General features: G+C 41.7%; 1 protein-coding gene across 1 annotated transcript in view; it reads left to right on the forward strand.

Moving 5' to 3' along the window:
* The window catches only part of CMTM6 (CKLF like MARVEL transmembrane domain containing 6), a 31076-nt gene that overhangs the window by 5524 nt on the left and 3775 nt on the right, over positions 1-21777 (forward strand). Inside the window, exons 2-3 of the mRNA XM_072153565.1 lie at positions 17187-17363; positions 20718-20816. Of these exons, the coding sequence (XP_072009666.1) occupies positions 17187-17363; positions 20718-20816 (276 nt within the window). The remainder of the gene's footprint in view (positions 1-17186; positions 17364-20717; positions 20817-21777) is intronic.

A 21777-nucleotide genomic window follows, 5' to 3' on the forward strand; every position in this document is an offset into this window, starting at 1 on the left:
TAGCCGGCACCCTGTGTGTCCGGATGCCGGTTCGGCTCAGATCTTGAGCTGAACCAGCATCAGCGCTGCGTCCGTTATATCGGACGCTGAACGCCAACAGGTTAACCCCTTAACGACTTGGCCTTTTTTAGTTTTTTCACTTCCATTTTTCACACCCCACCTTCAAAAATCTAACTTTTTTATTTTTCCACATAAAGAGCTCTGTTATGGCTTATTTTCTGCGTAACAAATTGCACTTCGTAGTGACGGTATTTAATATTCCATGGCGCGTACTGGGAAGCAGGAAAAAAATTCCAAATGCAGTGAAAATGGTGAAAAAACACATTTGCGACGTTTTCTTGTGGGCTTGGATTTCACAGCTTTCACTCTGCGTCCCAAATGACATGTCTACTTTATTCTTTGGGTTGCTACGATCACAGGGATACCACATTTGTACAGGTTTTATAATGTTTTCATACATTTAAAAAAATTAAAACCTCCTGTACAAAAATTTTTTTTTTGATTTTGCCATCTTCTGGCGCTAATAACTTTTTCATACTTTGGTGTACGAAGCTGTGGGTGGTGTCATTTTTTGCGACTTTTGATGGCGTTTTCATTGCTATCATTGTTAGGACTGTGCTACCTTTTGATCACTTTTTATTAATTTTTTTATATTTTCCAAAATGGCAAAAAAATGTCATTTTTGACTTTGGACGCTATTTTCCGTTACGGGGTTAAACGCAGTGAAAAAAACTTTATTATATTTTGATAGATCGGACATTTTCGGACGCGGTGATACCTAATGTGTTTATGATTTTTACTGTTTATTAATATTTATATCAGTTCTAGGGAAAGGGGGGTGATTTGAATTTTTAGGTTTTTTTAATATAATTTTTTTTTTTTAAACTTTTTTTTACTTTCACTTTAACTATTTTTCAGACTCCCTAGGGTACTTTAACCCTAGGTTGTCTGATCGATCCTACCATATACTGCCATACTGCAATATGGCAGTATATGGGGATTTTACTCCTCATTCATTACAATGTGCTGATAGCACATTGTAATGAATAGGTTAAAACGAGACAGCTTCGGGCCTTCGTGAGGCCCGATGCTGTCATGGCAACGGATCACCGCTCCCCGTGACGTCATCGGGGAGCGGAGATCCGCGCCAAGATGGCGGCGCCCATGCGGCGCCATCTTTTTGAAGCCTCCGGCAGCATTGCCGGAGGCGATCGCGGTGAAAGCACCCGCGATCGGTGCTAGCACCGATCGCGGGTGTTACCGGTAAGCCTTTGCTGCAATATGCAGCAAAGACTTACCGGCTATGGAGAGGGCTCGGCCCGCGAGCCCTCTCCATGCACCGGGACCCGGCGCGCGCCGTACTAGTACGGCGCGCGTCGGGAAGGGGTTAAAGGGGTGTTCCCACGAAGTGAAGTTTCTTAAATGTACTCAGGATAACAAAACAACTTCAATTTCAATGTTATTAACAAAAATACAGCATTTCATAAACATAAGTCCAACCTGTCTCTATCAGTCGTGGTGTACACAATTTCAGTTGCACCTAGACACAACCCTGTAACTTCTGACTTGGGGTCGGGTGGCCGCCATCTTGGATTTCTGTCTCTCTCTGCTTCTAGCCTGCCCCCCTGCAGTCAGGGACAGAGGTCACAGACACTCACTGACCTCTTGCCAGCAAACAACAAATCATGAGCAGAGAGAAGCTGCAAGCTACAGGCAGAGAAGTTATCCGGGAAGGTGGAGGCAGGCACAGGAGATCTCATATTGGCTCATTTACTAAGGGTCACACCTTTGTCAGACTGTGCACTTTTTTCGGGGCTAAACCGGCGTGCACAGGTATTTAAGAAGTGTGTGTGCGCATGAATGTGGCACATGTGACCCCTTTTGTGGTGCAGCTCTGCTTGCTTCTATGCCATACAAATTAGGGGGCGTGCCATATTTAACTTTCAAACTATGACGCAAGCCCTATGCTTAAAGAGAACCCGTCAGGCAAAATAACCCCCCTAAACTAAATATATTTTCATAAACTACCATTAGAAAGCATTGCCTCTATCCCTTCATTGTCCCTCTACATGCCTGTAAACTTAAGCAATGAGGTCCTAAAGCTGTATGCAAATGACCTGTGAAATGTCCAATGAGTCATTAGCATATTCAGCTGTCCAGCTTATTCATAAGTGGGAGGCACAGCCACACCCCCAGTGCATGACTGACAGCCTGTATAATGGTGTGAGGCTGTATAATGATGTGCTTCCTGGTGCTGGCGCCCCCTGCAGCCTGTGTGTGTGTATAGGAGAGATAAAACAGCTCCAGGTACACATGTTATAGCAGAACATGTCAGGTACATGTGAAGCTGGTGTTTGTGTCTCTCACATGTGTTTGGGAGGATGCAACATGTCAGCAGATGCAGCACAGACACTGGCAATGCTTTACTATACATTACACACAGACATGAGCAGGGGGGAGAGGGGAGGTGGAACAGGGGTGACATCACTGCCTCGGACCATGTGACCAGCCTCATTTACATAATAAAGAAAATATTATTTTACAATGATTAAGGTATGAAATAACTAGATAAAGGCTGGGATGGGATCCTTGTGAGCGTCTCCAACAGGTAGTAGTGACAGGACAAGTGACACAGACCTGATGACAGGTGTCCTTTAAAATGCACCACAAAAAAGATGGTGAACTCTGTCGGACCTGAGCCGGAAAGAGCCACATTCATGATTTCAGGCGCATCTTAGTGAATCGCTGCATGCTGAATTATAGATGGACAATGCACTTTCTGTGAGCTCCAGTGACCCTGTAAATAAATGTGCCCCATAGTGTGAGAGCACATATGTAGCAGAGCTGACAGTGTGTGATATGTATCTCATAGATCTCATCCATCTTTCTATGTGTCAGATACCAGTAAAATTTTCAGAAGCTAAATGAAAATGTATACAGTATAAACTTGTACCCTGATAATCTAACCACATTTTATATATACCGTATTTTCCGGGCCATTAGGCGCACCGGACTATAAGGCGTATTAGTAGAAAACGCCTTATATATGGAAAAATTCCATATATAAGGCGCATCGGACTATAAGGCGCAGGGTGGCCGTGGGCGTGGCAGAAAACGGAGCGGAGGTGAGAGCGGCAAGAGGTGAACGGTCTCCGGGGAAGGGGGTCCGTTCAGGTGGAGGAGGGCAGCGGACCCTACTTACATAGGTCCCCGCTACCGGAGACAGCAGATCTCCAGCGGGAACTGCAGACCGACGCGGCAGAAGTTGTTCGTGCCGCGTGGTCTGCAGTTCCCGCTGGAGATCTGCTGTCTCCGGTAGCGGGGACCTATGTAAGTAGGGCCGCTGCCCTCCTCCATACATAGGGCGCACCGGACTATAAGGCGCACTTTGGATTTCTAAGGAAATCCTAGGTTTTTATGTGCGCCTTATAGTCCGGAAAATACGGTATATTATAGTGGAATTAACATATCTTACACAAATTTTGCTGTGTACAGAATTCCCTGAGGATCAATTAACAGGTTTGATATGCAGATAATAGTGGAATGAAGATGCATAACGCATATTTTGCTGCGTACAGAATAATAATGTTCATTTCACTATGATCTATACATACAACATTTTTCATTCCCCATCTAGAACACTCCTGGAATCCTGTACACAGCTAAATATGTGTAATATATGTTCATTAAACTATAATCTACACATAAAATCTGTTAATTCCCCATCTAGGAGGCTCAGGTAAATTAGTGTAATTTATGTTCAATTCACTATAAGGCTGCATGCACACGAACGTAATCCGGCGCAATGGAGAGGAGAGGGATGATCCCTCCCCACAGAGATCCACGGCGTATGCGACGTAACACAGGGAGAGATGGGAGAAGTCCCAACTTTTTCCCGTGCACGGAGCGGTATGGTGCCGCAAGCTAGGTTCCTTTTTGTGAATGTGTTTTGACCTGCATTTTCATTGCGTTTGAAATGCATATACAACAGCTGAGGAGAGGTGATTTGCCTAATTATATCACTGTTAGCATTTCCGTTTACAAAACGCAATGTTAACGCATGCGTTAATAACGTATAATGCATGCGTTTTGTTAACACATGCGTTAACTTTGCGTTAACAAACGTAAACGGTAATGTAATTAGGCAAATTACCTCTCAGCAGCTGTTGTAATGCGTTTCAAACGCAATGAAAACGCGACCAAAGCGAAATGTGTGAATGCGCCCTTAGGGGTAATGTAGTGGGGAAGCATTTATCACGATTTGTATGCCAGTTTCTGGCTGTACATCAGGAATTTGGGCTTTTTCCCAGGTCTGTGGAGTTAGTAAGCCAAACCTCCTATTCCGACTGCTGAATTTCCCAAACTCCGACCCCAGCTCCACCAAAATGGTCACTGACTCCACCGTCCTGTTTTCCTGGTCACTCTAGCAGTGTCAGAGATAAATGTAGGCATTCCTTCCCAGTGCCTAATTCTTCTAATCTATAGCGGAGGAACTTCACTACTACAGGCCACATGCAGCCTGTCAAGTTATAGGTCACGATCTGCATCCTGCTGACAATCTGGGTCATAAACACTTCCGTAACTGTGTAACATAACTGATGGAAGTGTTCATTGGTGCAGGAGGCCAGGTAGTGACGAGTGCAGCTAATAAGTCCTCACTGCTCCCAGGTCCTTTCTTGCCACTCTGCTCTGTGTCCTGACACTGGTTGGATGCGTCGAGGTCAGAACCCAGAGCACAGAGGACATAATTTCTGGGTTGAAATTTTGATTCTGTCTTGTAACAGAATCAAACGGACTGGGCCAGGCCGTGGCGATTGCATATGCGTTCGTATACAACGCATGCGCTCTGCAATTGGCACCTGGTGTTTTGCATTTAGACAATGGGTGCTGATTGCGATCGCATGCGTTTCCATTCAAATGCATATGTGATTGGCCGCAGCCCAACCCAGTGCGTTTTGATTCCGCTATCATGTGACAATAGCCTTAGACCAATAAATGTTGCTTACTCCTGGCCTAAATTCTTAGATTGGGAATAGAACAAACATTTAAAGCAATTTTACCATTTTTTAAATTATATTTGTGTTTATTGTATTTATGTTTTTCGAATTGGAGTCAGTCCATTTTCTTCACGACTTGCTTACACCCCCCTCACCACCCCATTCCTCACCACCCCATTCGTCACCACCAAAAGGGTGCAGGGCTGGAGCCTCTTGGGAAGTCTCCTCTAATGCAGCAGTTATAAACCTCTAGACTGCACAAAACAAATGTGCTTACACTTCCAGCAATGAAGAAAACATGGAGAAACGCATCACAAACGCCACATGTGACCGCAGCCTAAAACCCTTTGAGACGCCAGGACACTTGATATTGAGGAGTAAAGGTTGAACATCATTCAAAAAACTAGGCAATCTGGAGGATTCATGCAAACTAGTTGCTCTAAGGCAAGGGTGAGTATTTTATTTTCCCATGGGGCCAACAATCGGAATTAGAATGGTTTATAGGGTCGGACTAATATACTTAAAGGGGTTTTCCTATTGTAGCAAGTTAGGCCCTATCCACAGGATAGAGTCTGACTTACTAATTGGTGGGGGTCTTGGTGATCACACGGTCCCACGGATCTCAAGAACAGGGGTCCAATGTAACCCCAATGTAACCCTGTCTCACCCAGAGATGACTTTAGAAGCCGGTCACGCATGCATGTGCGCGATCGCCTGCTCCGGTCAACGATGGGTGGGACGGGTTAATCGGTCCCCCATTCTCGTGGTCCATGGGTGTCCCATCACTGAGATCCCTATCAATCAGCAAATTGGGCACTATCCTGTGGATAGGGCCTAACTTGCTACGGTGGGACAACCCCTTTTAACTCTACCCAATACCTATATCCCGTATTCAGTATGGAACTTATCCCTACATAAAACCCAGTTAATAAAACATTAAAATGATTCTGTGAGAATATGGAGGACTTAATTGCATCTTTAATGATGAGAAGAGGAGCTAAAATTTTTCAATGAGCTCAAGGGCTGCTGGTCAATGCCCGGGTCTGCTCTAACGTAGCTACATCCAAGGTGATCTTCTAGCAGTAATGCACAAAGAGAAACCAGTGAGAATGTTTCTGGAACTGTTTTGGTTTGAGAAGAAACTAGATGATAACCTTCTAGATTACGTAGAAGACAGTTGCTGTGTGTTTGCAGTGTATACAGTGTACACCTGACCTCCCTGGCTGTTATCTAGCTTCTATAAAACCACATTGGAGTAGGAATGTTTGCTTACAGAGTGGCGTTTATCTCCCCATGTGTATTCAGTGATTTCTGTGCTATACATGTAGCTTACAGGAAGCGCTGGCTCAGTGTTCTCAGAAGTCATCTAATCTACAGCATGAAGGATCAGAAACCAGGCAACTCCCTAAACTACAAAGACGCAGCTATTCTGCAACGTTTTCTATAGCAGCCTTGCAGCTGTTATGGTTTGTGCTGTGCTGTTATAGAGCCACATACATATATACTGATGTATATATACATACACATACATATTAAGATGTAGCTGTCTTGAGCATGGTGGTATGGTTGTATGTTTTAATGGACGGAACTAGTAACAAGACTCCCCACTAGATCCAACTTTCAGCAACACTTTTGAAAAGGCTTTAATAATAATGATAGACAATGATGTTGTACAGTACAGAGCTACTCATTGTGGTGATGTCACAGTATGGAGATAATGTCCTCCTATATTACATGAGATTCATTTATTTATTTGTTACAAGTCTATCATGATGTATTTGATGATGAATGAGACATTGAAGCCAGGAGGGGCCAGACCAGCTTCTCTCTTCTCCACCCTTTGACTCCTTAGGATATTTGTTTCTGCATAATGTTGAATATAGAAAGACATCATTTTGATCCTGTCAATGTTCTGAATAATAAGATTTCCGGAATGGGAAAAGGAAATCTATGCTTCTAATATTATCTTGAAAAAGGTATCTCCGTATAGAACTGAACTCATTTGGGCAGCAATATGGTCATTGTAAATGGCTGGGAAGGATTTGCTGCACAGGGCTGTGATCTCAGAGTGAAAGAATGTAGGGAACTTGTTGACCTCGTGAGTCTGGAGAGAGAAGTTTCTCGGGAGGAAATGTGCTAAATGTTTGTGTGCAGGGGAATTTTGCCAGACTCTCCCATCTCTGCATCTGGTCTATAAAAAAAAAAAAGATATATATATGATTTTATAAAAATTACAATTTTCCAAAAAAATGCTTGTTCTAGATGGAATTTGACACTAGTGTCTTTAATCTTAAGTTGGCAGGAGTCTGTGGGCAGAATGAGGTTATCTGGTGGTAGGCTGTGTAGCTGTCAGGTCTATGATGGACATTGAGGTTTCCTGGTGAAATGTAGTAGTATTGGTTATTTGGTCTGTTTCCCAAACCAAGATGTTTCCATCAGGTAAAAATAAATTAAAATGTTGTGTGTCCATGATTACTAGGGTCATTTTATTCAGGGTCAACTTTATTAAGTTATTTGGCGATGTAGTCCCAAATGAGTTAAATGCATCCCTGGGTATCCCTGGCATCATATATAATACAGCTATAATGTGTGTGGTAAAGAAAATCTACCATCAAAATCTAACCTGATAAAGCACTTACGGTTACAGTGCCTGGATCTATTAGTAATAATCTTCTGAGGAAGAACCGGGGAGTTTTTTTTTTTTTTTTTCACAAAGCATTGCAATTATGCAGATTATCCTGAGCGGCTCCAGGCTTTATACAACCTTACGGAGCCCAGAGCCCCTCAGATCCATCTGCATAATTTTAAAAGTCTTTTGTTTTGGAAAAACAAGGGCATGAGAAGCTAAAAGAAGCGCAGATCCTGCCACAGGGGGCACACACCAGTATATCCGTGTTTGGTTTATAATTCCTTTTAAAGTGGTGCTGCCTGCCACACGTTCAAGTCTATATAAAACTTATTGGAGAAATAAGAGTGTTTCCTGCATCAGTTGGCTCTCGATGTTAGACATTGGGGCTCATTTACAAAGGGTCGCCGATCGCACTTTTGTCGGACTGTGCGCCTTTTTCGGGGATTGCACGGCTTGGGCAGGTATTTAACAGGTGTCTGCGCTGGGATTGTGTCGCACGCAATTGTTTTTTTTGGCGCAGCTGTGCTGGCGTCTGTGTGAACTTTCAAATTGTGTCGCAAGCCCAAGCACTTACATGCACCACTTAAAAGATGGTGAACTCTGTTGGACCTGAATACGGAAGCGACACACATAGGATATCGGGTGCACCATCTTAGTGCATCGCGGCACAGTGCATTATCTTCGGACAATGCACTTTTGCTGAACTCCAACAGTTGGGTAAGTAAATGAGCCCCATAGAGTTTTGGGGAATCGCTTTATACCAGTTTACTTGAATTCCAGAGAAAGTGCTAAACCGTTGTCTATACAACTGTGTCATCTGCGTAAAGTCCTATACAAAGCAGCTAATTGATATTCATTATCTCTGTGACTTCTGCTTCTTCTAGTGACCAGGAGGGATTGGGGATATCCCTGCTTGGTTCTGTGATGCATGGAGAAGGGTCTGTATATATTACAGTATAAGTTTTTAATACTAAATTAGATTAGATTGGGGTTGCTTGTAAGATGGCTATATGCAGTCAGTTTGCATGGATTTTTCCTAGTACTGCATTAGAGATATGGAGAAGTAAGAGGTTCAAACCTCTGGGGGATTTTTCGGCTTTAGGAATCACAAAGTTTGGATGAGTTTTTACCTACATGTAACAGGCTTACTATTTGACTGGGACAGTTGTATGGGAGGGACAGTGGGAAGTAGAGAGCCAGAAGGAGGTGTCGGAGTGTAATTTACTCAGCTCCCTATGCACCCCCCCCCAGCAGCCAATGTGGATCATAATACACAGATTCCAAAAGAAAAGTGTCCGCTGTAACCCCTTTTGCGCTAATGAGTTATGGCAGATGGAAACTTGATAAAACCTCATAAGTTTTGCATTCTATCGGGATGTTTTACAGGGTTGTGATTTCAGTGCATGGTCATTTTCCAATGTGGAGCTAAAGTGTAAAATAGGGAAAAAAAGAATCATTTAAACTAGAGAACTTTTTTTTTTTTTTTTTTATCGATTTATTCCTTTATTCAGCTGACCAGTCCTAAGAATGAAGGGCAGCAATGCTGACTTATCACTGCATCACGTGACTGTTTCCTCCCGCACAGCCCTGCAGCTAAGAAGGCCTAGAGGGGATGCAAAAGGAAAGCCCCTCAATAACATAATGCTAAGATATGCCATTCTCTCATATTGGTGTAAAAAGCAGTCTGCACACTACTTCTGATGAAGAAGTTTGTGCTAGTTCATGTTTTACTAGTATTCACTGGTGAATTATTACCTGGGAGTTGCAGTAAATCTGAAATGTTCCAGTAAGGTCTGACAATGATTGACTAGCATTGCTACTTCCCTCCGATAAATAACGCAGGAGAGGTGAGTCACTCATACTCCTTTCTCAGCTACTACTTACAGGTCCCTGCTGCCTTCCTCTTGGTAAGGATTGCAGCTAAGGGTAATATCTTAAAAATTGGTAGAGTTATAAAGGAAGGTGTCCCAAAAAGAATAATACGTTCAAATGCCTAATAAGCAAACGAGACAAGAATGGGAAACCTACTATCTCTGCTATCATGAATTGATATATATGCGAGCTGGGGGAAAAGTTAGTATGGAAACCATGGAAAGATATGTTGAAGCCAATAGATTAAATGGGTTTTCCCACAAAGCAAAGTTGGAGGTCTGGAATGAATGGCGCTTGGAAGGGATTCTCCCTCCGTCTATGAGAGAGACCCTTATAACTTTGATTTTAAAACCAGATAAGGGTAAAGGGAAAGTGGATTCCTAAAGACCATTTTCACTCATCACCACTGACCATAAGCTGTTTGCTAAAATTTTAGCAGAGGCTTAAAAAAACCGCATATTCATGTAAAATACTTGTATTTATTGCAACTGTACTTTTGATGTTCCGATAAAATAGTTTAAAAAAATTAATTTGTACATTTATTTGTGAAGATCACAATGCCTTTATACGTTGGAAAATCTTCATAGACTATTTTTGAACTTGCAGTTTTTTCCATTCACTTCAGGGGAAAGATCCATTTTAGCTTTAGATGCTTCCTGTAAGTTTTGATACACTTGAATGGGAGATTTTTGGATGGATTAAACTTTTATATAATCAATAGAGATGGACGGGTTGTATCCGTTCGGGTTTTGCAGCACCACCTGGTCATATTGGCAACTGAACAGCCAATCGGGCAAATTGACGCCCCTTGCTACTAGCCATGGCCATGATTGGCCTCGGACCGATCGCATATCTGTATCCATGGAAACGCATGAGATCTGTAACCAGCACCTGGTGTCTTGCATTGTTTAACTTGTACTGAGACACGCAGCTGTCCACTCTTGTATACCTGCCTCTACTCCAGCTACTATACGTGGCCTGTGTTTGAGAGACGCCACAACGCCACAGTTTTTCATGGAATATTGCCACTTTTCTATAATAAAGAATAATACTTTGCAACTCTAAATTAGTGCTTAGAATAATATATTTTTATTGCTAAGGGGCTGTGTATCCTAATCCTGCAGCATCCAAAAATACTCAAAGTGCAAACTCACATGCTGAGAATTTGTACAAAATTTACCTTAAGGCTACATTCACACAATGTATGCCCGCCGTACCGTAGTACGGCGGGCATACATCGGCGCCGTGGAGAGGAGCAGGGGATGAGTGCTTCTCCCCCCCGCCCCTCTCCATAGGAAGATACGGCGCCGTATCACGGGAAAAGATAGGACATGTCCTATCTTTTCCCGGGCTACGGAGCGGTACGGTGCCGCACGTGTGCTGCACCATACCGCACCCGTACAGGGCTGTGAGCCCATAGAAGTGTATGGGGGACGTATGTCGGCCGTATATACGTCCCCCATACATGTGTGTGAATGTAGCCTAACAGTGGTAAACTGCAGAAGGTGCATAAGTCTCCTCAGTAGCTTGTATGCTAAAATACTGTATAGGGGCTGGTTCACGTTTCAGTTATTTCATCAGTATTTTTTACATCTGTTATTGTGAACAAAAACCATTTGTGGAGACTGCACAGAGATGAGGTATAATGGAAAGATTTGCACCTGTTCTGTGTGTTCCACCACTTCCTAATGCCCAAAACTGATGAAATAAATAAAAGTGAAATATGCCTCAGGCTGTCTTCTCTGCATTTCTCATAAATACCAGGTAACACTCCCAGAATGTAAATTTTATCCTGAAAGACACTCCCCAATCCATAAGATTGGATATAAGTTTCTGATTGCTGAAGGTTCAGTGACTAAAGAGTTTGCCGCCTGCCCCTATGCTCTGCTAGAACGGAGTGGAGCCAAGTGGTTTAAAGTGTTTTATTGAAAAAAAACTAAAAAAAAAATTGGGGACATTTTATATGTGTTTAATCGGTAAGTGTCCAAGCCTGGTTCCCCTGCCAGTCAGTAGATTTATGGGTATTTTCAGCCCTGAATGCTGTGCTAGACTTGGGCCACCCTTCCAGTCTAACCACTGTTCCTGTGTAAAGGATAAATAAAGTATGACGATCCAGCTCCTTTATTCTCCTAATCCTATGGCTCTCTTACAATGAGTTGTCAGTGGTTAGTCTTGGACATCTCCTTGCAAGGTTTTTATTTAACTGTGGAAGAGTCACTTTTTACTTTTTTTATTCTTCTAATACTACTCTTTTATGGGGGTCCATGCACATAATGCTTTTACTGTAGAATTGTTACTGACTTTACTGAGGCATTGCAGAAAATCTGCAGCTGAAGATTTCTCTTGTGTGACTGTGCCTTACTAAGCACTGAGAGTGGCGTCCACATCTGGTCTCCAAAACCACGTTTTCATCCAGTTTGAGGAAAGAATGGTGTTAGGTATATTTCAGAGCTATAGAAACATTATTGTTTAGACAGGTGAACAACATCTGTAATGTAAAGGCTGTAATGTAATCTTAATAAATTTGTACATCGCACCATCATAAGGGACCTGCTTGCATGAGTTTACTGTCGGTGAAATGATATCTTTATAAAATACTATAAATTTTACACTAAGATGGACATTTCTTGCTATATCGCAGTTCGCATTGTGTTTCAGGTCATTTATTTTATTTTTGGGTTTTTTTTGGACAGGACAAGGTCAAGGACAGTGAGCACTAATTCTGAACCAAACTGTCCTTGCCTGCTTACTGAATCCAACCTGAGCAGTGGCCAGTAACTAGACATCGTTCCTTTCCTGCACCAATGTGTAAACCTAAAACAAGACAAACAAGCAAATGACACAAAGGGGAGGTCAAAAATCAGTGTCAAAACAGGATGGCAAGTAAAGTACGAATAGACAGGAGAATAGTCAAGCACAAAAGCCGATATTGAAAAAACAGAATAGCAATAGCATTGACTGGAAACTCGCAGACAAACTGTTTGACCAGCAAAGGGGGATGGTGCACATCAGGTTTAAATGATGAGAGGGGTGAGAGAGGCAGAGCCCTGTAGGTGGGCGAGCTGCTTCTCAGCCCTAATGCAGAAGACTGAGGCACAGATGGGTGTGACATCACTGGGGAAGTTCCATGAAAAGGAGAACAAATATGTTGACATTTTTTTTTTTTTAAACATTTTCTATTGAACAGATCTCCTCAAGTAGAGGAAGGAAACTCTGTGAAGGCACAGTAATGTCTCTTGTAGAGAGCAGCCAGCATCTGTAGGAGGAGAGCTACGGGCTGGGTAGGAGCCACTCCTTTCTTTGCAATGCCTGCTGAGAGCTGTAATTTACAGCAGCCTCTCCCATGTCTGTTGCTGTTTAATGTCTTTGGAAATCTGCCTTTTTGCATGGTTTCATTTATGACATCTATGGAAGATCTTCTACTCCGCAGTTGATAGTTCTGCATTATGCATCACGAAGTTGTCACTTTTCTAAAAACAAACCGATTTCTAAATCTTTGTCCCAGAACCCTTATTGTGTTTTAAATGAATGCTGAAATATTTTTTATTTTTTTTTTGACTAGTTAATTTTCCTGGTGTAGTTTAAATAGCTTCCATCCTTCTGTATCATTCTTTAAAGGAAATCTACCAACAAGATCCATCATGATAAGCCAGGGACACTTACTCATAGATCCAGGCACTGTGACTGTGGTAATCTTCTTATGTATGTTATCTATGGTCTCCTGCCTTCTAAAATCCACTTTTCAAAATTATGCTAATGAGCCAGATATGTGTAAGTGTTTTATCATGCTTGATTTTGATGGAAGATTTACTTTTAAATGATCTACCACCAGGATCGAGAATTGCAAAACAAGTACACGGCTCCATAGAGATGAATGGGACAGCCGGATATGCGCTTTCTGCTGCTCTGCTCATCTTGGGGAGCAATGAGGGGTCTGACTGGGAGACCCTCACCGATCAGCAGGTTAGGCCCTTGTTTTGTGGGAAAACCCCTTTAAGCCTCCTATGTGTTGTGTTCGTTTTTTTTTGTTTTGTTTTTTTAAGAAAAACAGGCATTCAAATTATGAAAATGAGCCTGAGGGTTCACCTTTGCTAATCATCCAGAAGGCCTCCGGGAAATATAACCAGGGCGACTCTGTGCTGTTGCTTCTCAGGCTGTTTCACTGTCTCATCCTTTCCTCTGCTGCCTCAGCACTTCCCTCCTCTATCTGCCTGATGTAATCGCGCTGCAGCAGGGGAAGTTTCAACACAAAACAGGAGGGGGGGGGGGGTGTTCCTGCACAGTGTAACAGCCTGTGAAACTGCAGTAGGGAGGGGTTCTGGTAACCCCACTTATGTGCTGGCCAGAGTTTAACTGACATGCTGCGTTTAGTGCCAGCTGTCAAACTCCCTTGTGTGGGTCCGGGAGCATTCCTCCCCAATAGCTGGCTGTGATTCTGTTATGCTTCCTTTATAATTACCCATGAGACTTTTTTAGACAATTATATGGGATAAAGCGAAGGCCTACTTCTGTTGGATACTTGTTAAAGGGGTATTCTCATCTGGGCACTTACATTGTTTCATTAATCTGCCATATATAAACATTTCTTCAATTGGATGTTATTAAAAAAAAATGTTCCTGTGTGAAGATAATTTCTCATAAATATAACCATGTTGTCCCTTAGAAACGAGATTGCTTCCTCGGATACGGCCACGTCTGATAGATTGAGTGCACAAAGAAACAAAAGGTTATTGTATATAAAATGTCCGGGAGTTACTGCATGTCCTACAGCCGCCCTGTGGTAATGATCACTGAATCCTGGTGGTTGGCAGGACCTTATAGCGCAAGTCTGGCCACTGCAACTAGAGTATGACGTGGTCGTATCCGGGGAAGCTATCTCGTTTCTAAGGGACAGAATAACTACATTTATGAGAAATTATCTTCACACAGGAACATTTTTTTTAATAACATCCAATTGAAGAAATGTTTACATATGGCAAATGAATTTAATTAAATGTAAATGCTCAGATGGGAATACCCCTTTAAGGGTATATATTGGTTAGAGACCCAAAGCTCAGATTTGACTCAGGTAGGTTTACAACAGCGATTGTATGAAACTGAAGTTTGTTTTCTGATGCTGCTTAAGGTCTTTGGTTAAGAGACACAAGAGTAGTCACAGCACAGCATAAGTGCTTCTTTATTAAACATGTTCACTATATAGAGGAGGGGGAGAGTGTGGGACATCACACAGTGGAGTCACTTCCACATTCTATGTATTGGGGAGGGGACTTAACTGTTATAACCCCCTGACATCTGAGCTGAAACATTACTATCAAGACGTATATTGTTCCTAGTTTGCACAAAGTCATAGTTGGGCCATTCATGGCGATTTGAGTGATATATATACCTGAGTGATAGATATATATATTGAGTGATATAAAAACCTTCCTAAACTTTGTGTGAAGCACTGTGTGGTCTTTAGAGGAGACTTTAGAAATGTTTTCATCACAGTAAAACCCAGGGGTAGATGGCTTTTCCTTGGAACTATATTAGAAGCAGAAGGGAGTCTTCTTGCCGAAATTGTTGGAGGTCTTCCAGGCTGCATTTGGTTCCAGTGTACTCCCTGCTTCTATGAGAGGCGGTCATAGATGTTATACTGAAGCCTGCCAGCATTATGTATACCTTTTTATCTCTTTACTGTTAATGTCAATATATTGTCCATACTGCCAGCCAGGCGGCTAATGGGTGTCATTTTGGGGATCAATCTGGCTTTACGTTGGACCATTCAACTGACTTTGTTTAAATCTACAAGTGTTTATGTTCTGTTTTTTATTGTTTCTATTTCTTCATGTACTGTTTATTGGAGCTGGATGTATACTTGAACATATTTTGTTCTCCTTCTATATCTCATTATGGGACCTGAATACCTGCCCATCATGTGGGTCTCCCGATCTTTCCTTTGTTTTGTTGTGTACTTTTCAATAAACATATTGAACAATCTACAAGTGACTGCTGACAATGTTGGTGTTAGGGTGATGCTCTCTCAGTGACAGGATAGCGTTGAGTGGAAGCACCTCTGGGCACTTGGAAGATTACTTTGGTCTTACTTATTGCAGATGGGTGAATCTTTTTAAATACTGACCAACGGATGAGAATTTGAGCTCATGGACTGTTTTCTGAGCCATTTGTCTGACGAGGGGGTACTTTTCAGGGATGTCTGCTGTGTACTCTCTTCATTCCAGCAGTAGAACCCATGGCTCAAAGAATCTGATGCATTCCAGACATTCATGGTTTTTGCTGGAGTAAAAAAAAATGTTGTACGTGGATGAAATCCTGTTATTCTCAGGGGCTGCCTATCGTTACTATGGCAGCCCCTGGGTCTGATCTTAGACCCCAGAGCTGTCTATAGTAAATAACTGTTGGGTCCTGTCAGAGACAGGACCTTACAGGCACTGTCAGCCTAAGCATCTACATAGGCTGATGGTGAAAATACCCTTCAACACATTAGTATTGCAGTGTATTATAATGAACAAGCAATCAAATGATTGCCTGTTCATGTCCCATAGTAAACAAAAAAATGTAAAATAAAAAGCTCATAAATTAAAATGTCCCAATACATATAAAAGTGACACACAAGATAAAAAAGTGAATATCCCTGTACAGACCCTAGTTAAATGCTATGGCTGTGTCTATGATGACCCATACAATAAAACAAAATCATAATTTATCCTGCAATATGAACGGCTTAAAATTTCTTAAAGCACCCACCAAATATAATGATCTTGGCCCACATTAAATCCAATATAAAGTGTTAAAAAAGTAGCTATACCAAAAATGGTAATGTTGTAAAGTAGAACATGCCTTAGAAAAAACAAGCTCTCAACCCTTATTTTTTGGTTATGACATTTAGAAAATGGCAATGCAAAAATGATAGATTTTTTTTTCCCACATTAGGTTTTATTCTACAAAACTTGTAAGAAAAAATATAGAAAATTGGTATCAGAGTGATTGTACTGACTCTAAAATAAAACTCTGGGTGTATGATGAACCCCAAAATATCAAAAGGCTATTACAGAATTTGTTTTTTCCTACTTTCCCCCACAAAAAAGTTTAGTACATTTTTAACCGACCCCAAAATGGTATCAATGAAAAAAGCATCTAATTCTGCAAATAATAAGCCCTCACGTGTTAAAATTAACGGAAAAGCAAATACTTTATCTCGAAAATGGCTAATGCATGGCCCTTCTTCCCTTTTACACTTCACTGTGTGCCTATAAGTAACATCCACATGTGGGGCATCTCTGTATTTGGGAAAAATTGCATAATACATTTTACAATGTAGGTTTTTTTTTTTTTTTTGGGTCTGTGTGTGTAAATTTCAGGGCCAAATGAACATTTTACTGACAAAATCTGACCATTCTAAATTTCACCTCCATTTTGTTTTACTTACTATTAAGATATCATTTTAAAAATGATGAAAACATAAAACAGACATATGGGAAATGTTTGTTTTACCACCCAAATTAGTTGCCTGAAAAGGAGATGATTTAAAAAAAAAATTTCTTTTTTTTTTTTTTTTTTTAATAAATAATTGCAAAGCTTATCAACTAAAACTCACTCCCTTTCAGCTCCCCTTTTAAAATGGGCTGTTTTTACTCATACACATACAAGTATTAAACCTAACGGTTCCTAATTTCTTTTTCTTCTAGCTCCTGTCTTTGGTTGCATTCATATGTGAAGAAGTCATTGATCAGTGTGAATCCTGTGGAGGACTCTACTTTTTTGAGTTTGTAAGCTGCAGTGCCTGTTTGCTTGCCATCCTCATGTTGATCGTGTACTGGTCACCTCTAAAGGAGAAAATAAACATTGCTAGCTTCAACAAAATCGTAAGTATACCCGTCTATCCAGTAATCATTATAACTTGAGGGAGACTCCAGCAATACCTGGAATTTCTCTTTAAAACTTATATTATATTAAATATAAGCCTTTATTTATTAATATGGATGATTAACACTAGACAAAGTTACCTTTTTGAATTGAATTACTGAAAAAAAGCCAATTCTAAATTTAACGAGAAGTACTTGTATTTGTAAATGATATGACATATACAAGTACTTGTTCAAAAAGGTGACTTTGTCTAGTGTTAATTAATTTTGGGGTTTTCTGTTCTGAGCTTTAATCATCCACATTAATAAATAATCTCCGAAAATCAGCATAATTAACCCAAAACACCTGCAAAGGCTTCCTAAGCTTTTTCAAAGGTCCCTCAGGGTGTGGTCACACGGTGCATTCTTCAGCCGTTCTTGGTGCTTTTAAAAACATTTCTGTGCGCTTACCATGCGTTTGGCTGGTTTGAAACCGTTTTTCGACATTTGTGGAAGTTTAAGCGGCTGTGAAAATGTTAATACAGCTGCTTACACTTTCAGAAATAAAGCAAAACAGATTCACTCCAGCCAAAACCGGTCTAAGAACTCCCCCTGTGACAGCAACCTTAGTCTGGCTCAGTAGGTGACACAATAATACGCTGATTTGACAGATGTCTTGAAGGCAGTCATTGACGCACTCCAACTTCAAGAAGGGTAAACCGCAGAGTTCTGTATTAAAGCTTATTAACGGAAAGTTAATAATACCTGGAATAACCGCAACCTCTATAGGACTGTTCAGTAAAATCCATTCACATATTTGTGGGAGATGCACAAGGAGTGGACTGCTGCTGGAGTCAGTGCTTCAATAGCCGCCACATACAGACGTATCCAGGACATGGGCTACAAGTGCCGCCTTCCATGTATCATCCACTCCTGACCAATACACAATGCCAGAAGCATCTTAACTGGGCCAAGGAGAAAAAGAACTGGACTGTTGATCAGTGGTCCAAGATGTTGATATTCAGGTGTTGTACTCAGATGAAAGTACATTTTGCTTTTCAATTGGAATCAAAGACCCAGAGTCTGGAAGAAGAGTGAAGAGGCACAGTCTAAGCTGCTCGAGGTCTAGTGTGAAGTTTACACAATCGGTGATGGTTTGGGGGTTCACTGTGTTTTATCAATACAAAAGTTAGTGCAGTCTGCTACCAGGACATTTTAAAGCATTTCATGCTTCCCTCTGCTGACAAGCTGTTTGGAGATGGAATTATCATTTTCCAGCAGGACTTGGCATCTGTCCACAATGTTGAAAAAAAAAAACAATACCTGGTTTAATAACCACAGTATCACAAACTCGCAAACTCACCTGACCTTAACCTCATAAAGAATCTATAGGGCAGCGGTGGAGAACCTATGGCACGCGTGCCAGAGAGGGCACGCAGAGCTCTCACTGCTGGCACGTGCCCCATCCTCCCAACCACTGCCAGGTGCGGACAACCACTGTCCCAACTCGGCTTTTAGCAGTATCGAAGCTGCGCTCCAATACTGCTAACAGCCATGACAGAGCAGGGCGCTGACTCTGTCTTATCACAGCAGCGCACAGGACAGCATTACACTGCCAGCGCTGGGCACCTTACTCCGTGTGCGCTGCAGTGATCAGCTCCACCCACTACTGCAATTCGTCCGGCCGCTCTCGCTACCCCCCCACCTCAACTCCGGTCACTGCTCCCCCCCCCATCATCCCCTCCACTGGAACTCATGCCTCATAACCCCACTGCCCCCAACTCCAGATGCTGAATTACCTTCCCCCACACAGCCCTAACTCTGGCTGCCCACCCTGTCCCCATCTACCCTACTTCTCAGTTATTTATGTTGTGTACTAGGAAGCTGTAGATTTTAATACTTTCGCTGTGCACTCCAAATCATTTGTCTCCTTTATTCTTAGGTTTGGTAAAATCACAGTGATGCCAGATTTGTAGGTTTTATTGTGTTTTAATACTTTTTCAATAATTAAAACAGTGTACGAAAAAGAAAATAGTTTCGCCATCTTGTGGCGCTAATAACTTTAGTGCACGGAGCTGGTTAGGTCTTATTTTTTTTCTCAAAATGGTAGCAATGAAAACAACGGCTCATTAAGAACTGTGTAACCTTTTGATAACTTTTTATTACTCTCTTATGTGATGTAAAATGGTGTAAAAGTGGCGTTTCAGTGTGTATAGTATGGTGTAATCCGAGCTCAGACAGTCCTGTGTAACTTGATTGTAAACTAAACCGTCAGTTTTCAGGTTAGATTGCCGTACTGGCACTTTGCGATAAGTAATTAGGTTTTGGGTTGCAGTTTGGACACTCTGGGGCAGATTTACTTACCCGGTCCATTTGCGATCCAGCGTTCTCTGCAGTGGATTCGGGTCTTCCGTCGATTCACTAAGGCAGTTCCTCCGACGTCGCTGCTGCGCTGAAGTCCGACGGAGTTCACGATCCTATACTTGGTAAAGGTAAGTGCGTGTCCCGCAACATTTTAATTTTTTTTTCAAATGCGGCGGTTTTTCTGAATCCGGCGGGTTTACGTTCGACCATGCCCTCCAATTTCCGTCGCATGCATGCCGCTGCCGAAGCGCCACAATCCGATCGTGTGCGCCAAAATCCCGGGGCAATACAGGGAAAATCGGCGCAAAATGAAAAAATTTGCGTAACCCGCCGGTAAAACGCGATTCGGGCCCTTAGTAAATGACCCCCTCTGTCTCTAAAAGGTTCGCCATCACTGCTATAGGGTATTGTCAAAAGGAAGATATGAGACACCAGACCCAACAATGCAGAAGAGCTGAAGGCTGTTATAACACAACCTGGGCTTCTATAACCCCTGTAGTGCCATCAGCTGATCCCCTCCATGCCACACCGCATTACTGTAGTCGTTCATGCAAAAGCAGCCTTAACCAAGTATTGAGTTTATTTATTGCTGTAGATACTTTTCATTTGGTATAATATTCTAATTTTGTGAGATAATGACCTTTGGGTTTTCCTTGGCTGTAGGCCCAAATCATCGACATTCACATAAATAAACACTTGAAAAGTTTCCCTGTGTTTGTAATGACTCTACATCAATTTAGAAAGTGAAATTCATAATTTAATTCCCGGAAAAGAAAAAAACTTTTTGCTTATATTCTTATTTATTGAGAAGCACGTGTGTGTGTGGAAATTTTAATCTTTTAATGAAATGAGTATCTTCACATCACTGCGGCACATCTACCAATTACATCTGTTCCTATTGTCTTCATAACAAGTAAAACCACAATCCTGCTGCTATTGCATTACACGTAACTTTACTTTGAGCTCCACCTAGAGGATGGTAAAGCAAATTACACTTCTTTATCTCTGTAGGATTTCTGGGTGACTGGTGGTGTTGGCGCCTGTTTCTTGCTAGCGTCTATCATATTTGCGGCTACAATGGATATAACTGCACTTGGACAAGTATCCGTGGTAAGTCAGAAACATTTGTAACTTACCTTATGATGGATCTACGAATGCTCGAGAAAATATTATTCAAATGGGAAGAAATACAACAATTTTGAAATGGTACATCATTTTATAGAAAAAGGGGGAAATAAATGTGATAATTGGCATAATATGGACCTGTTCATATAGTCATGAATAGAAACCCTTCCCATATTTGGCCACAGCTTGTTTGACATAAACCTCTCCTGACATAGATGATGCTGTAAGTTCCAGAACTGTCTAAAAATCTTCTCTCCTTTTGTCTCAGCTTTTCCGTTTGGAAATGCATAGTGTTATATATCACTACAATGTGTCTCCAAAAAATAAGAACTACCCTGAAATAGTAGGACTGAAATATAAGCTTTACCCTGAAAATAAGCCCTAGTTACAAAATGCTGCTTTGTTTTTTAGGTACCACAGAACCAGAGATATCCACAGTTAAAGTTAGTTAGGAGTTAAATTCTGGAGCGGTGTAAGAAAATTAGAGTGAATGGGGAGGTTCTCCTTTATAAAATGACACCAGAGCTGTGTTTCTAGTTGCCACAATTCAGAAGAGATGACTGTTTGCAGTCTGCCTCCTCCAGTATCTCTTAGCTGAAGGCAGCAAGGAGGAGGAGGGAGTTGACTGATGACATGGCTACAACCGCTAAAAGGACAGCAGGGGCTCTTTTTTAAAGGAATTCTACCACTTTATCAAAGTAACAAACATCTACACATACTCTCCTGTCCTTCTCTTCATTTTGATCCTGGTGGTGGTCTTCGCTAACCTTGCATGCTAATCTCCATTCTTGAGACTTCTAAAAAGCAGTGTGGGGACAAGATGTCCGGTGCTCCGGGCTGCTAATTATGCACGCCTCCTGTGTGATGCCTCACTCTCCCTAGTCGTGATTTGCTCCGGCCTGCTTTTTAGAAGTCTCTTTTTCTAGGTGTCAAGATAAGCAAAGAC

This window comes from Engystomops pustulosus, chromosome 5 (assembly GCF_040894005.1).
Source record: "Engystomops pustulosus chromosome 5, aEngPut4.maternal, whole genome shotgun sequence".
NCBI classification, from domain to species: domain Eukaryota; kingdom Metazoa; phylum Chordata; class Amphibia; order Anura; family Leptodactylidae; genus Engystomops; species Engystomops pustulosus.